This window comes from Eleutherodactylus coqui, chromosome 8 (genome assembly GCF_035609145.1).
Source record: "Eleutherodactylus coqui strain aEleCoq1 chromosome 8, aEleCoq1.hap1, whole genome shotgun sequence".
In the NCBI taxonomy this organism is placed as follows: Eukaryota; Metazoa; Chordata; class Amphibia; order Anura; family Eleutherodactylidae; genus Eleutherodactylus; species Eleutherodactylus coqui.
Window position 1 is genome coordinate 13,313,958 of NC_089844.1, and position 17,945 is coordinate 13,331,902.

Here is a 17,945-nt window from a genome sequence, read left to right on the forward strand (position 1 = left end):
GATGGATATGAATGAAAGCCGGCAAGTGTTGATCACGGCATGTAAAGGGATCACAGAGGAGGACGTCCCCTCTGTGACATCATCGGACCTCTACTATGTAATCACGGAGGGCTGATAGTCGCCATCACAACTGAACGACAGACAATAATATCTGCGCCTGCCATAGCCTATGAGCACTAGTATCAGCAATAATACACTGCACTACAGAAGTACTGCAATGTATTATCATAGCATTACAGGGACATAAAAAAATGTAAGAAATAGTAGGGAAAAGGAAAAATTTTTTTGCACACTTTCACCCTCTTTTATTTAATAAAAATTTTTAAAAATGTAAAACACAAGTTTGGTATTGTCGTTTCTATATAAACCCGCACAATCAGTCGAACACATTTTTTATCACACAAAGCTAGCACTATAAAACCTTTTTTTTTTAAATGGACCTTAAGCTTTTTTTTTATTCATTTAATCTCACAAAAAGGGCAATAAAAGTGATCCAAAAAGCCGTATGTATCCCAAAATGATACCAATAAAAACTACAGCTTGTCATTCAAAGAACAAGCCTTCACAGAGCCCGATCGATGGCAAAATACAAAAGTTACGGGACTTTGCATGCAGCAATGCAAAAAAATATATATTATCCAAAAAAAAAGGATTTTTTTGTACAAAAGTGGAAAAAAATGATAGAATTTCGGTATTATCGTAATCGTCCCGACCCGTGGATCGTGTCATTGATGCTGCATTACTAATGCCGCGGGTAAAAAAAAAAACAATGGCAGAAATGTGTTTTTTTTCTCCCTGCCCTCCGCCCAGTCTAATTAAATAAAAGTATTAATTTCCCCATGTAACACTCACACAAAAAGTTGTCAGCGAGTAGTGAGGTGCGTGCGCCGTGTAATTACCGCGTGTTTGATGTGTTCGCAAATACAACCCGATAACACCGAGCAATGGAGGATAATTATTTCATTCTTCCTAATTAAATATTGTATTTCAGTTCTCTCTTTCAAATTCGCCAAGATTCTCCGTTCAGGTTAGCTTCAAACAAAACCCGTCCTCCTGTGTGCAACCGGCGACTGCTGGAAGAAGGGTAGTTTTTTTGTGTCTGGCACGTTATCGTTCCTGACAGATTTACGCGGCCTAGGTAGACCAACAGGGGTCCGCCTAGCATTGTTGCTCCCGCCGTCTACCTTGCTGAGTTGAAAACAGAACATTATTGAAATCATTAAAAAGAGGATTTGCCTCCCCCTCCCGCTCCCCCGCTCCGGCATATTCCTAGTTGATGTTGCTGTCAGCCACAAACAAATGTGACAATGCTTTACCTATAATTCCCCAGCACATTGCACGGCCGGCATATGTAACGTAATAGCTTATTTTCTATTGCCACACTTAGCATATGTCTCATGTTGGCTCTGTTAGGCCTTAGGTCGGTCCCTTGAGTTGCGCAACGTTGGTAACTCAGCCCCCTCGGCCTGCCGGAATAAAACCAAATAGCTTTGAATCATGTTGAGCTGTAATTCTAATTTCTATGCTGATGCATTATGGGAATAAATGTATCTGACATGTTATGTCAATGCCACGTCTCTTTGTATCTCCTGTAATTTTTTTTTTTTCGCTCGCTGCATTCCTACAGATGGTATTTCATTGAATACGCTCCTTTCCTGGAGTCGGAGGGAAAAAAAAAAAAAAAAACAAGCACGGCACCAAACCTCTAGGTGCAGAAGGCTGTTAACGGTTGCTGATGATAGTAGGGAAACATTAACATAATAATTAGTGTCTTGTAATTGTTTCATTAAAACCAGTTGTTCCATTTCTCCTCGTGTTTTCCCAGAAGAGAAGCTGAATTTGGACGACAGCCAGTGGGAGGACATACACGTTGTCACTGGAGCACTCAAGATGTTTTTCCGAGAGCTGCCGGATCCTCTGTTCCCACATTGCTTCTTTGAGCAGTTTGTGGAAGCAATAAGTAAGTGCAGTTTTTTTTTTTTTTTTTTTTGTAAGTGCACAAAATGGAAGTACAGAAAAACAAACAGCTCGGCCGCTAATTTTATTTATTTTCAGGAGATTATGTTCCAATTGTAGTAAAGTTTTTTTTTTTTTTTTGTATACAAGAGACAAAAGAGCGGAACATTCGGAAGGTGACATCACATCGCTTCATTCTAATAATGACTTTCTTCTGTTAGAATTCTATTCAGGATTATGTATTTGTAGCAGGCGCAGAATTTGTAGTTTTTGCCTGCTGCGGGGAGATACAGGAAGTTAGAATGGACTGGAGATGTCAAGAATAGGGAGCAGCCGCGGCGGCGGACGGGGCCTGGAAAGCGACTTCTGCTTCTTAATTAAATGTATTTCAGCAATTTATAAAACATTTCTTAACTTTTTTCTTTTTTTTTTTTGTTAACCCCTGTTTTAGGACACGGCTAGTTTTCGATTTTTTTGTTTTGTTTTTTTCGTCCCCGTTTTCAAAAAGTTCTAACGTTTTATTAGTCCGTTGACGGAGCTGCTTGAATTCTTGATTTTTGCTCGACGAGTCGGACTCTTTTTGACATCGTTTAAAGGGGTTGTACCAAGATTTCAAGGATATTCGTAGGATAGGTGGAGGTTACAGCACCTTTCACATTGAGGAGACTCATCCACATTAAATGAGACTGCGAAGATACCCCAGCGGGTGCCGTTGACTATTTATGTCAGTCCCATTGAAATGAATGGAGTGCTGCCTGCATATACTTGGCCAGCGCTCCATTCAGAGTGCATATACTATGGAGGAGAAGCAACTCCCGCAGTGACTGGAGGGTGGGACATGGCAGTCCCAATCTCTACATCAGTGGGAGTCTCAGCGGTGAGACTCCCACCAATCAGCAAGGTATTTCCTATCCCGTAGATGTCCTGTGGATAGGGGAGAGCTTGAGATCTTAGTACAACCCCTTCAAAACTTTTAACATTTTTAAGTTGCATAAAATGAAAAAAAAAAAAACATTTGCGCCATGTTGGGGGGGGGGGGTGGCATTCATGCTAATGACTATTCTGCAGGTCGGTACAGTTATGACGATAACAAACTTATCTAGTTTTATTTTATGTTGTACTATTTAAATAAAAAAGTTGAAAACATTTGCCTTGACACCCATAACTGTTCACGTTCTCCATCAGTTCGGCCCTGACAGTTTGTTTCCTTCAGGTCAAGCTCTTCTTCATGTTGGTACCTTTTTGGAGTACATACAGTTTTGAATTCCATTTCTTTAAAGAAGGCCAACAAATGTATTTTTGGCCTCGTGTTCTTGTTTCCTTGCAGTGTTTTTTGTGCAGGTTAAATCGTGAGATATTTTATATACTCGGAGATACCGATTATTTATGTTAATTTTTACTGTTTACATAGTGAGATATTTTTACATTTAAACATTAGAGGAGAGAATCTTTTTGAACTGCTGATATATTTTTTTTAAATTACTAATTTGTTTTTCCCATTTTTTTAGTAGGGGTTGTCCAGTTACCGGACATCCCTGCTTCAATAGGGCTGGCTGTATTAAAGCAAAAAAGTGAAGACTACTTACCCCCGACATCGAGGCTGCAGTGCCACCTTCCCGAACTCTTGGCATCATAGTGCTCAGGATGTGAGCGCCAATAGCTGAAAAACGAGCGGTGACACTGCAGCCTCTCATTGGCTGCAGCGGTCACCTGATTTCATATGAGGGACAAGTACAGTTCAGTTTATTATTTTAATGTAGCCAGCTACTGAAGCTGCAGCTGGACACCCTTTTAAACTTTCAATCATAATTGCTTGTACTATATACTGCAAGACTTCAATGTTTAGTGCTACAACAGGGAGGGCTTGATAGGCATTTACGCATTAGCGATGGACATACCGCCTCTTTTTGGTCAACCAGATTGTTTGGCTCAGTCCAACAAAAAGAACCAACTCTCCTAGCTCCCTGAACATCTTTTTGTTGAAGACTTCTGGCCGATCTGCCCTCCTTCTGTCTCTGCCCTAATCTGAGGACCCAGAAGAGGAGCTTCCTGTCCACTCTTCTGCCTTCTTCTCATGTCTACAGACTCACATTAGAGTGCAAAGGCGAGAAGAACCAGGTGTTCAACCTCATTAAGAGAGGTTGAAAGAGCTGCTACAGTCTCAATGACAAAAGCCAGTTCCCATGGTACATGTTCACGAACAACCCATCACTGCAATGCATGGCATCCATGATATGGCAGCCTTTAGTAGGCCCATGCTGCAATGTCAACCCATCTGCGCCCCAGAATCATGTCACGAGGGTCAATGGGTCAACAGAGAGCTTCCTCATCTACTGCATAGATGCAAAATTTGTAGCCATTTTCTTTTTGCTACTAAACTTTTAAATAAGTGAAAACCCAAAGGAGGAGGAGTTTGCATATAAGTATTCTCCATCCCTATTTCTTCCTTAATACGTAGGGGCAGATTTATTAAGGCTGTCTAATACATACGATAGGGAACATAAAGTTAGTGAAGCTATCTGAAGAGGCCCCAAATCTATCACATTGTTGCATGCTGTGTGATAGATTTGGTGTATTTTTGCCACATGTTTGACTCCGTTTCCTACTTTATACCACCTCTTGGATGATATAGCGCACTGTAGACCATGTTTGTGCTTTAAAAACTGGGCCATACCAGTTTGAAATTGGGCGCACTTTACAAATCAACATATTTGTTTCCCTTTCTCTAGACACACATGCTCACTACCACTGTTTTATATTTTAGTGGGGCTGCCGGAGTTAGCCAAGCAATTGCCGGATGACTAGAAATGTAAAGCAAACCAGAATATCCATGTACAGACAGCTGTTTTCTGGTTCTTGCCCTTCTTCAGGGTCAGTAGGATTCTGGTTGGCCAAGGGAGAGGCCATTAACATGAGTCAATGAGTTATGTCTGTCTTTCTGAAGAGCACCACAGAGGAGAGCACCACAAGGGTAGAGACTATGCAGTGCTCCTCAGATATTGATTTACAGGGCAGCTACTATTCCAATAGATGGCGCTGTGGAGGATTATTCCATATTTCATAACTTTTTCCCAGGTAGAATTGCAAGGCCTATAAGGCACTCTTTACACTTGTGGTGCTCTCCCTGGGAGCACTATATGGCCTCTAAGACTCTTTTTGTGGTGCTCTCCTTAAGGAGAAACGTTATTCCCTACACTCACATTATTGAGAGGAGAGCAAATCATAGGACATCTCCTCTACAATAGGTGGAGAATTATTCCATTACTCATTTGCATAGTTGTCTTCCCAGAGATCATTGCATAGCCTGTATAAGACTTCTTACAATGTCATGGTCCTCTGTACAAGGAGAAATATTTACCCCCACCACACACACACAAACACAAACTCAAACCGATGAGTGTAGAGCAACTTATAGGGTAACTACCATTACAATCAGTGGAGCTTTGGAGCATTATTCCATCACTCATTTGCATAGTTTTCTTCCCAGAGATCATTGAACAGCCTGTATAAGACTCCTTACATTATCATGGTGCTCTCCACAAGGAGAAACATCCCCCCCCCCCCCACCTCCCACACACACACAAACTCATTCCGATGAGTGTAGAACAACTTATAGGGTAACTACCATTACAATCAGTGGAGCTTTGGAGGATTATTCCATCACTCATTTGCATAACTTTCTTCCCAGAGCGCATTGCATGGCCTATATAACACTTCCTACACCCTCGTGGTACTCTCCACAATGAGAAACAATACTCCGCAGAGTCATCTAAAAAAAGTTAGAATTTCTTTTCAAATGGTGCTAAGTCTTCTTTAAGAAACCCTCTAGAGCAGCATCCTCACTGCAAGTCCAAACCAAGCTTAACTTTTTGGGCGTGCTCTACATAACAAGCGTGATAAATTGGCAATCACCTCGAGCAGACAAACGTAAAAAGGGGGCAAAACTGAATAAACTGGCGAGTAGAGCAAGGTAGTATCATTTCTTTAAAATGTCACCCCTGATTACCTATTACGGCTGCCGCCTTATTATAAACAGATACGATTTCAATAAAAAGTTATTGAAAAACAAAAAGTCACCGCAACGTGTCTCATGTTGTTTTATCGTGTATGAAACCCTTCTTGGAAAGCGTACAAAAGTTAGGTTAAGGTCATTCCATTACATTTCAGCACTTTACCTTTCTTTCGACATATTTTCCAAACATCCCACATCTGACATACATTTCAAAATGTTTTATTTTCCTGCTTTGGCAGAAATCGCTCCGATACTTATTTATGAAAAAAATATTTGTGGTTTTTGTCTTGTTCGGCAATTGAAGTGTCAAATTTACATGTTACATACTGCGTAAAAGCCGAGGCCTTCGGAGACAGCAGAGAACATGACTTGTGATGTGAGATGCAGATGGGATTATGGCCCGGGTCACGTGATGTCATGTGATCCCGGCTCTTTAAGATAAGTGTCCGTTCTGCATGGCCCATTTTATCGCACGCCATTGTTTGTTCTTTCCTACAAATACTTGTTGTTCACTCTGAAATATTATTCTTTATGCATTTAATGTGTGTGGTCGTGCCAGATGACAAATGCCTATGTAACATACACCCCTCCGCTTGAACTCTGCCAGCACAGTTGGGGTTTGGCTATGTCAGCTAGGAGCTCACTTTTTGAGATTTTGGCTGCGATGTGTCCGAAATGGATGAGGTAAATCAATATTCAGAATACAATAATGACTTTAATAACGGCAATTTCAGCGCTGTGTAACTAAGATCACACCCGCCTTGTGCTGCGATAGGTTTTACGCCTTGTAGCTTCAATAAGTTCCACATTTCTTTCTATCTTCTGAATGGGTTGCAGGTCGCAGCGCTGTAGTTTACAATGTAAGGGATAACCCCCTATTGTTCCTGTATTACAGCACTAGTATATACACAGCAAGGGAGCGAAAAACACAGAGAGGTTCATCCAGCTGGTTTTTGTATTTGTTTTTATATATTTTAAAATTATTTTTGGATGTTTTTTTTTCTGCTTTTGTGTCTTTTGAATCCCCTCTTTGTCTTAGGCCTTAGTCACACAGGCGTTTTTTCCCGCGATTTGCGGATCGCATGACGGATGCGCATCCGCAAATCGCGTGACCGGGGCCCAAAAATCGCCCGAAAATCTGCTCCTAGCCGCGTTTCATTAGAAACTGGCCGGAGCTGTCCAGCGCATTGCATTCAATGGAGACGGCAATGAATTCATGAATGGGTGTGAGTAAGAGCTGCCTCTGATTGGCTCAGCGCTGAGCCAATCAGGGGCAGCTCTGACTCACACCCCCTTCACACCCACTGCAGGCCGGCCGTGCTGAACTCCGTCTGCCGGGACAAGGTGAGTATATATATTTTTTTTATTTTAACACCTTTCTGGATGAATTGCAGGGAAGGGCTTATATATTTAAGCCCTTCCTGACAATTCATCCCGCGCACGCCGGCAGCCCATTGCTTTCAGTGGAACCTGCTGTATTGTATTGAATTCAATGGGCAAACATCGTTCTTCTCTGCCACAGCTTTTACAGCTGTGGCAGAGAAGAATGATTTGTCTTCTATATGTTCTCAATGCGGTCGGCGCTGCTGCCGCCGGCCCCATTGAGCGCATATACAGAAGAGAACAGGAATCGCAGATCGCAGATAGGTGCGATCTGCGATTTCTGTTCTATAATTTATCGGACGAGCACATATAAAGTGCTCATGTGTCCGATACCATTGCAAAGCAATGGTTTTAAAAAATCGCCGGACGCATGCGCAAATCGGGCGAAAAAACGCCCGCCTGACTGAGGCCTTATGATGAACAAGGTATCAATTGAAGGATAAAAAACATACCAGTACAAACTGCCTGCCTAATATTGTGTGCCACCAAAATAGCTGGGACCCATCAAGAAATAGACTTCACAAGAGCTATGAAGGGGCCCCGTGGCACCAAGATGTTAGCAACACATCCTTTGAAGTATGTTTCAAGGGGGGCGGAAATGCTGCAGAATGTCCACATTGGCGCGGATATTGACTTGTAATCAGCTGCGTACCCACAGCTGATTTCAGAAGCTACAGCGCTCCCCTCCGAAGTCTTCAGCTGCCAGCGCAGCCCTTCACCCGGTACCCGTTGCCTGTAGTGAGCGCTGCGCTGCTCGTCAGGCCATGCAGGAGTGACCAGCAGCGCAGATACTCAGCTGATTTCCAGTCAAAATCCACAGGAATGATTCTGTTTTGACTTTGTTTTGGATGCGGAAATCCTACAAAATTTGCACTGTGTACATTCCGACACATTTCCGCCCCATGTAAACATACTATAAAGAGGTTTTCCAAGCAGCCAAAATATTTACCTGATCCAGTACAGTCCAGCAGGGTTGGCACAACCACTTACAACCCAATACTGATACCAGGTTATGTGGTTATGAGTCTTCCTACACCCTCTAATTGTTGGTAATGTCCTCTCTGGGGGCTACCTGCCTGCAAGGACATCATTGACAATCGGAAGGTAGAGAAAGACTTATAAACACATGTCCCGGTGTCAGAACTGGGCAGTAATGGCTGTGCCGGCACCGGGTAAGTGTTTTGTTTGCCTGGACAACCTCTTTAAGTCCTGTGAGTTGCTCGGTGCAGCATCCATGGATCATTGCTGTTTTTCGAGCACATGTAACTAATGCTCGATCAGATTAAGATCTGGGGAATTTGGAGCACATTTAAAGTCGTCACCTTGAAATCTTTGCAATATTATTTGCTCCTGAACAATTTTTGCAGTGTGGTTGGGGGCATTATACAGCTGAAATAGGACATTGCCATTAGGGAATACTGCTACCACGAAGAGTTATACTTGTTTGTACAATGGTAAGATAGGTGGAACATCTCTAAGTGACACCCCCCTAGATGCCAGGACCTAATATTTCTCAGCAGAACATTTGCAGAACATCACACTGTCAACACCAGCTGGTCTTCTCCCAGTGCATCCTGGTGCCATCTCTTCCCCAGATAAGCCTTCCACATAATGTAATAGAAAATATAATTCATCAGACCAGGCCGCCATCTTTTATTGCTGCATTGTCCAGTTTTGGTGCTCATGTGTCCATTGTAGGCTCTTTTGGTGGTAGACAGAAGTCAGCTGGACACTCTGACTGGTCTGCGGCTATACAACCCTGTACACAACGAGCTGCGATCCTTTCTGTGCTCTGACGCCCTTCTATAATCACCAGTATCAGAGGTTTGTCCCCTGCATCTCAAAAACATTTCCTGAATTCACCCTTTCCTCACAGTGGAGACATAAAAAAAATCTTGTTGTTTCCCTGATCCCCTCTCGGCTTGATTACTGAAACTCACTACTGATCTTCCCTCAACCCAACTCTCTCCAATCCATCCTGGAAGCAACAGTCAGGCTTATCTTTTTGTCGAACCACTACGCTCACTGCACCAATGCCTCCTCCTTGTACTAGTCTCTGCACTGGCTGCCCATCAAATATAGAATATCTAGTGTACAGGATTGTACACTCCATAAAAGACTGTGGACTCTGAGGAGATGTAAATTAATAATGTATATGTTGCTTTATTATGTTAATTTACTGTTGGTCAACCACACTATTCCTAGAGTGTCACAGCCTAGTTTAGAAGGCTTTTGTCAGACAACCAGAGAAATATAGCCTAGGATAGGTAGAAAGGTCCTCTCTACAAGAGAGTTGGAGAGAAGCTGGAGAAGGTTGCTGGACATGGAGCTCCAGTGAAAGAGTAAGACTGCTGATCAGTGCAGTGGGAAGGAGTGAAAGTGTGAGTACCTAAACGTTTTAAACTTTCAACTAAGAGGAAAGGAAAGAGAAGAAATAGATAAACTTCAGCAAGAATCTAGATAAACTGCAAAGCACTAAAGAAATCCTAATACTGGTAGAAATAGAAGAAAATCACCCAAGGAATAGAGTAACCGTAATGTTGGCTAAGAAAAGGAAGCTTAGATCTCAAGAGAATCGCAGCAGCTAAAGTAAGAGAAGCAGGATGGCAAAGCATAGAGGATAAAAAGGAATCCCATGCTTATTCACTGTAGGAAGAGCCTGTTTGTTGTCCAGATAGGTCAGCGCTCCATGCCTGCATACACTCTAATTGTACTGTTACTACCTCTAAGTAAAGTAAACTAAGAAACGAACCTTAAAGAAACGTCAACTCTGTTTTGTACTGAGAAATGCAAAGGGATTTTAAAACTGCACTAAAAAAAAGCTAAAGATTCTTGTTGTTTGAAAGTAATAGACCATGCAATGTTTTCACCATTGCTTCTGCCTCCTGGAGTCACTTTCCACCATTCACCATCTGCACTGAGGTACTGCATGACACTTAAGGGGAAAGAAATATTTTATTTTATTGTTCTCCTTTTTATATTATTATTTTGTCCAGCACAGGCCTTGGTCTGTATACGCACTGGCGTCACAAACTTGACAATTCCCCTTTTCACTTGTAGAAAGCCACACTGGAATCACACCTTTCTTAGTGTAAGAGAGCAACGGCACCACCGTAACAACTCTGTTCTTTTCCGCTGCTCCTTCACTAAATCTGGTCCGGCCTTCTGCAAATACAATTTATACTTGGCACATTCCTCCATAAATCTCTCTGCAGTGCTGCAGCTCCCTGCATCTCCTCTCTTATCTCTGTCTACCACTATACCTGTGATCTCCGCTCTACTACTGACCTTATAGATTAAATTCCTCTCTAATACGAACCTCCCACTTCCACTTTCAAGATTTTCCTCCAGCCACACCAGTTCTCTGGAATGCGCTACCTTGGGCAAGCAGGTTAATTCAGAAAGCTCACAGCTTTAAGTGTGCTATAAAAACACAGCTTTTTAGGGAGGCTGATCATATCCCATAATATTAACTCTTCTCTATCTACCCTGCTTCTACTCTCGCCCTAGGAAACTGGACCCTTTTCTTTCCTCTTCATCCCCTACTGCACCTCTTACCTGTTTTTACACAAACATGGCCAGCGATCCACTCACACAGCTTTATGTATATATGTACAATGGGCTTGGAAAGTCTTCAGCTCCTTTCACTTTTTTACATTTTGTTATGTTGTGGCCTTGTTTTCCCCCATCATTCTGCATTCAATATCCCATAATGACAAAGTGACAACAGAATGGTCAAAATCTTTCTTCCTTTTTCTTTTAATAAATAACAACTCTTTTGCTTTGACTTAAGCATTCATACCCTTTGGTATGACACTTGAACTTTAGCTCTGGTGTTTCCCTTTTCTCGTGATCATCTTTGAAATGTTCTTTCACCTTGATTTGAATCACCTGTGGTAAATTCAGATGTTGGACATAAAAGACCCATCTATATAAGGTCTCACATAAGGAGGACAGAACTGCCTGTAGAGCTCAGAGACAGGATTGTGTAGAGGCTCAGATCTGGAGAAGCTACAAAAACATTTCTGAATGTTCCCAAGAGCCCAGTGGCCTCCATAATTCTTATATGGAAGAAAAACAACCAAGACTCTTCCTAGAGCCGCCGACCCCCAAACTAAGTCATCGAAGATGAAGAAGGCCCTTGGTAAGAGAGATGACCAAGAACTCAATAGTCACTCTGGCTGAGCTTCAAAGATCCTGTGTGCAGATTCAAGAAACTTCCAGAATGTCAACCATCACCGCAGCCTCCACCAATGGCAGAGCGGCCAGAAAAAAGCCTCTCCTCAGTAAGACAAATGAAAGCCACCTGAAGAATACCAAAAAGCAAATAAAAAACCCTCAGACTGCGAGAAACAAGATTCTCTGGTCTGATGGAAATTTTTGGCCTCAATTCTAAGAGTGATCTTAGTGATGAGACACCCACCAGACTTTCATCACCTTTCCTATAGACAAGAGATAAACACCAGTTGTAGTACAGCCCCTTTAAGGAGCGAACATGTCAAAAGAGGTAACACTCCTCTTTAAAGCAGCAGCTTTTATGCTACCTGCCAGGAACATCTTCTCACAACCGCCATTACCTGGAATCAAGCAGAATGCTCACACACATATGGATGCTCAATGCAGAGAAATGGGCAGATTTATACATAATTAATTGCCATATGGACCTTTTTATTTCCACTTTGTAGATGCCTTCATCCCCTGACATGTGTGTACTGGCATTATTCATGTGAACATCAACAGATAATTTCGGATTTGATAGATTTTTTTTTTTCGGGCGGGGGACAGATAATTGTATAAATTGTCATTTTTAACCTTTTCATGTTTTTAGAAAATAAAAAAAAAAACAAAAAAAAAACCCCTTTAGCTTAGAAATATCTGAGCCCTGGATACAGAAGCCTGGGAAGAAAGTATCAATAATTATTTTTCTAGCAATTTTATGATATTCACTGATATACCAAGCATGCTGGTAACACTGAATTTTTCAGCATAATCGCAGACGGATTTTCACTAATTAACTAAAAATGATGACATAAATTTCTCCAGCTTGTTCCTCAGATAAAGATCACTCACAGAACTACATATTTTTACAAAAATATGTAGAATAATGCAAAAAAGAGCTAAAAATAAAAAAAATAGCAAAAAGCTAAACCTGCAATTTCTCATGTGGTTTGATTTTTTTTCCTATCCTAAATTTTCTTGCAGATGCTTGGCCTGTCTCCTAACTCATGCTAATTATATTCATAATTAAATGTTAAACAAGATTTGACTGAAGCCAACTGGCTTGCACAGGTGTCTTTGTGTATGAATGGCTTACTGCATATACAATAAATCTTTGTACCCCAATGGACCCTTACGAAGGAGCCACTGAAGGTGAAAGCTCGGGGTTGAGAGACAAACACATTGTACTGGAATTAGGAAAAAAAAATAAAGAGGAAATTGAGAAGATTGGATAAACGGTGATTGTAGCCATTCACGACATTGTAGCCACTGTGATTTGGTTACACTGTGACATTCTAGAGCACAAAGGTTCATGGGATTTAAATGGAGGGAGCCATTAATGAACAAGCGTTTACCTCCAGCTAAAGAGGAGACATTTTCTCTGCTTCCTTTCAGATGACTTTTCAGAATAAGTTGCCGTGTGTGTATGTAAGAGGGGTACCGAGGCACTGCTGTTGCCAATTATTTCTTGATTTAGTTAAGTTTGACAATCAGATTGTTATTTTAGCGTCTGTTACTTTAAGAGGGGGAGGGCGCACAGTAAGCTGGTCTCTAAGGGGGAACCGGAAGTGAGGCGGTGTGTGTGAGCAAGGAAGAGGAAGTACAGCAATGTTGCTGGTCCTGGAGCAGAGGATACTCCCCAGAGCAGCCCTGTGCAGAAGACTGCAGCCATATGGCCATAGAGCTCCTGGAAAAGAAGGCTAAGCCATCAGTGATCAGAGCAGGAGGCACAGAGGAAAGTACAACCATGCAGAGACCTGTTTTGCTGTGCTCTGCTCTCTCCATCCAGCCTATCAGGTATTTACTTCAGCACAGCAAACCAATCATAATGACCCAAGAAACAGGTAGCAAGAAAGAGACGAATGAATAACCCCAAGCAAATAGGATATCTACAGACTTAATGTTTGCCCAATGGGCCTAACTGCATTCCAGTAAACAGGGAGGACTCTGGGACTAAGGGAGGAGACACAGATTAGATATAAGACAGTGAGGGAATCAATGAGAAGAACAGGTTGAGGAGTTACCCTACAATGGAAGTGTTCAGAGGCCGGACAGACATCTGTCTGGGAAGATATAGTGAATCCTACTTTGAGCAGGGGGTTGGACTCGATGACCTCGGAGGACCCGATGACCTCGGAGGACCCTTCAAACTCTACCATTCCAGGATTCTATGACTCTGATTGTTTGCTTCATAACATCTGGGAAAGGGGACTGTGAAACATACTCTTTGAGAATCCCGATATACAGAGTATGAAAGACATTAACCGGACTGATTCGGCCTTGTTTGTTCACCCAGTTATGTGCTTTATAAAGGTACACAAGCAGCACAATGTCCAGTGATGATAGTTTTCATAGACAACTGCAATGGGCTCAAAAACCTGCAGGGAACAGGGGAGTATCCCAGCGTTCACCCAGGTCCATCCCTCCATTTACACAAAGAAGAACACAGTCTTTCTGGCCATTATATGACTTCTATGTGACATTTTTTTCCCTCTGCAGCGTAATGGGGCCTCAGGCATCGGATCAAGATGTGCTTGGCTGTCCACGGGAGATGAGCCTACCTAGTGGTCTGACATCGGCCCGTGCTCTATCTCAGCCTCTCCAGGGTAATTGTAGTCTGTGGATCCTGGCCCTAGCTAGTACTAGATCTCTCTATCCTGTAGTACACCACTGCTTGCCGGGGCTCAGACCATAAGGCTGCTTGTGCATCCTAGCTGGTCCTCACTACCATCCTGCAGTCTATTCCGGCTCGCCTTTCCATATCCTGTGAGCCCGCTGCACGGATCAGAGAGGATGTTGTGTTATATTGCTGCATGGCCCAGTTAAGACGGGCTCTGCCTGAGGGAGTTTTTTGGGAACCTTTCACTGGGTTCTTTTCTCTGACTACCTGGCAGTTTAGAATGAAGTGTCTTTGTTGGGGGACTTTTGCCCCAATTTTTCTAGACTGAAACCTTGCTCTGGTCCATCAGTTCTCGGCGCCCCATCTTTCTTTAATAATACAGTCTTAGAATTACAAATGGACCTTTGAAGGCAACCATAATACTGACATGGCCCTCTGTAAAAATAGGTTTGATCCCCCTGCCTTATAACATAAGATGAAGCGATGCCCATCATTTCCCAAGCTGGAATAGGAAAGTGAAGGTAATAGCTGTATACAGTATGTGTGAAAATGCTGCCGCCGTGTAAGGGAAAGGCACGATAGAGGGTATTTATTAAGAATGGACAGAAGGTGGGCAGAGCTCTGTGTTGAGCAGCTTGAGAGGTTGAAGGTATAGATGAATCATGTCAGATGAAAAGGTTGTGCGGAAGGCGCTGCTGGCCTTGTATCACTAGTAGGCCTAAGTGTTTCAGAAGGTATGAAGAAAAAATTAGGGTTCTGGTGCTAACCATAGAGGAAGTGAAAAATGGAGGAAGTAGCTTCATTATCTAAAACCAACCGCTTTGAGGCAACATGCCTCTTTTTCTAAACAACAGGACAGTGAGGTCAAATCAGTTGATCACTACAAACATCATATGCAATCAGTGGAATAATAATATTGGCTCCCACAGGCCTTGGGATAAGCCTGTCACTTCCCAGGTTGAGAGACCTGCTGGACATATCTGGTATAATTTATGCCAGCTTCTGGCGTAAATTATACATACCGTGTTTCCCCGAAAATAAGGCACCCCCTGAAAATAAGGCACCCCCTGAAATTTGCAGAAGTTCCCAAATATAAGGCACCCCCAATAGTAAGGCATAGAAAAGTGTGCAGGCAAGTCAAGAGGCCTGTCCCCTGCTGCCATCCCCGTTGTCTCCTACCTCCAGATGTATAGGTAGATCTGCAGACAGTCTGCTGTTATCCTGTCCCTGCTGTGCTGTACGAGTGTGCTGTTGTGAGCTCCCCTTGCTGGCTGGAAAAGTCCATACTGTACGTTCTGTTCCTGCTGTACATGTCTGCTGTGATGAGCTCCCCCTGGTGGCCGGAAGCTGCAATACCATCCCTGCTTACAAGTGGTACAGGAACATCTGTCTGCAGACAGGTACGCTACTTTACAGCCCTTATTTTTTATGGCTCTGTGTGAGTCAGGCACTCTGTGTGATTCTTAAGGCTGGGTTCTCACAGAGCGTATTTCCAGCGGAAATCTCGCAGCTTGGCCAAAACGATAAACAGCGAGATTTCCGCCGGGAAAGCGCTACTTCAAAACCCACGGCACTCAGCCACTTGTTTTGAAGCGACCTGGCTGCACGCTTGTCCGTTTCTGTGGCCGGTGAATCCGCACCACAACACCGGTTTCTCCCAGCTTTGCCGTGACAGATTTGCTGTCCCATGTGGACGAGATTTCTGAGAAATTTCGTCCACAAAGCTGGCCAATTGAGGGATTAGCGGCCACAGACGGATTTGCCGCAGCGAAATAAGACACCCCCTGAAAATAAGACGTAGTGCATATTTGGGGGCAAAAATTAATATAAGACGCGTCTTATTTTCGGGGAAACGGTACATGTGTTGGTCCAGTGTGGCCATGCCCCTCCCAACAAACTACTCCCTTTTTGGAAAAGTGTCAGGGGTGGAGTAAAACCAGAAAAGTCACAAATTATGGCATGAGTGAGTGCAGATACAGTAAGATAGAGGCAGAAAAGCACAGAAACACAGCTGACAAGGGCTTTAGTAAGGTTTCTATCTCACCCCATTGCTGGATATTCAGCTACATTGCTCAATGCTGCTGTATAATGTCCTTCGTGCTACTGCTGTTTCTGCAGGTGTGCTACAGAGATGGGGAGCAGAATCTCTTTTCTCATATGAGAAGCAGCATAGCAGCTAATCTTCTGCTCATTCTCCCCCATCCATAAACATCTGTGAGCAACTGTAATATGATCCCTCAGTGAAGCTAAAAAGCTGCATCTTCTCTGGAGATGGATTTTATCAGTGAATTCAGAGTGAGAAAACAGGTTGCAGGAATAAGTAGAGAAAGAGGAATAGTTATCAAGTAAGGACTACAGTATTATAAAGTTTCTTATATTTGCTTTTACTAGTTGTTTATAATCAGAGGTACACATTTAGGGCTTAGTCAGACGGGCGTTTTTTCGCACGATTTGCGCATGCACATGCGATCTGCGATCTTAGAGAACCATTGCTTTGCAATGGTATCGGACACATGAGCGCTTTTTATGCGCTCGTCCGATAAATTATAGAACAGAAATCGCAGATCGCACCTATCTACGATCTGCGATTCCTGTTCTCTTCTCTATATGCGCTCAATGGGGCCGGCGGCAGCAGCGCCGACCCCATTGAGAACATATAGAAGACAAATCATTCTTCTCTGCCACAGCTGTAACAATCAGAGGCAGCACTCACTCACCCATTCATGAATTCATGAATGGGTGTGACTGAGAGCTGCCTCTGATTGGTGAGGGCTGTGACCAATCAGAGGCAGTTCATTTAGCTGCTGAATACTAGAGAGAGCAGTTCAGGAGAACTGCCGGCGGCCGCGGCCGGGACAAGGTGAGTATATATATATTTTTCATTTTTACACATTTCTGGATGAATTGCAGCGAAGGGCTTATATATTTAAGCCCTTCCTGACAATTCATCCCATGCTCGCCGGCAGCCCATTGCTTTCAATGGAGCCGGCTGTATTGCCGGCTCCATTGAATTCAATGCGCTGGACAGCTCCGGCCCGTTTCTATTGAAACGCGGCTAGGAGCAGTTTTTTTCGGGCGATTTTTCGCCTCCAGTCATGCGATTTGCGCATGCGCATCCATCATGCGATGCGCAAATCGCGCGAAAAAACGCCCGTCTGACTAAGGCCTTAGGGCTGGGTTCTCACTGGGCGGAAATCTTGCGGTTTGGCTGCAGCGAAAAAACCGTGTGATTTCCGCTGGAAATCCGCTGCTTCAATCCCATAGAGGAGCTGTAGCCGCAGAAAAAAAGAACATGCTGCTGCTGGCGAATCCGCAGCGGATTCGCCGTCTCGTGTAGACGAGATTTCTGTTAAAACTCGTCCACATGGCTGGCTTACACAAGGATTAGCGGTCACAGGCGGATTTGCCGCGGCAAAATTCCGGACGGAGTTTCCGCGGCAAATCCGCCTAGTGTGAACCCAGCCTAGAAATGCAAAGTTATTCTTTTTTGCTGTTATGCACTTTTTACCAGCCTTTCCCATCAGTAAGAATGCTTGGAACTGCTGGGGACGATGAATTCAATGACTGTCTATGTGATAACTGCACCTCAGAGACCAAGTATAGTGGGGTGCATTCTGAAACCACCGCCGGGTCCCTTACATAAGAGTTCAGCCAAGCTTCTTGCAGTGTGTATCATGACAAACTTGCTGATGGTTTCTAGTAACAGCTGACAGAATATTGGTGCAGATTTACTACTGAAAATACGCCAGTTTTCTG

At 43.2% G+C, this 17,945-nt stretch overlaps 1 protein-coding gene across 1 annotated transcript in view; it reads left to right on the top strand.

Moving 5' to 3' along the window:
• The window catches only part of ARHGAP15 (Rho GTPase activating protein 15), a 730,617-nt gene that overhangs the window by 594,519 nt on the left and 118,153 nt on the right, over positions 1 to 17,945 (top strand). Inside the window, exon 13 of the mRNA XM_066575178.1 lies at positions 1,826 to 1,960. Within this exon, the coding sequence (XP_066431275.1) occupies positions 1,826 to 1,960 (135 nt within the window). The remainder of the gene's footprint in view (positions 1 to 1,825; positions 1,961 to 17,945) is intronic.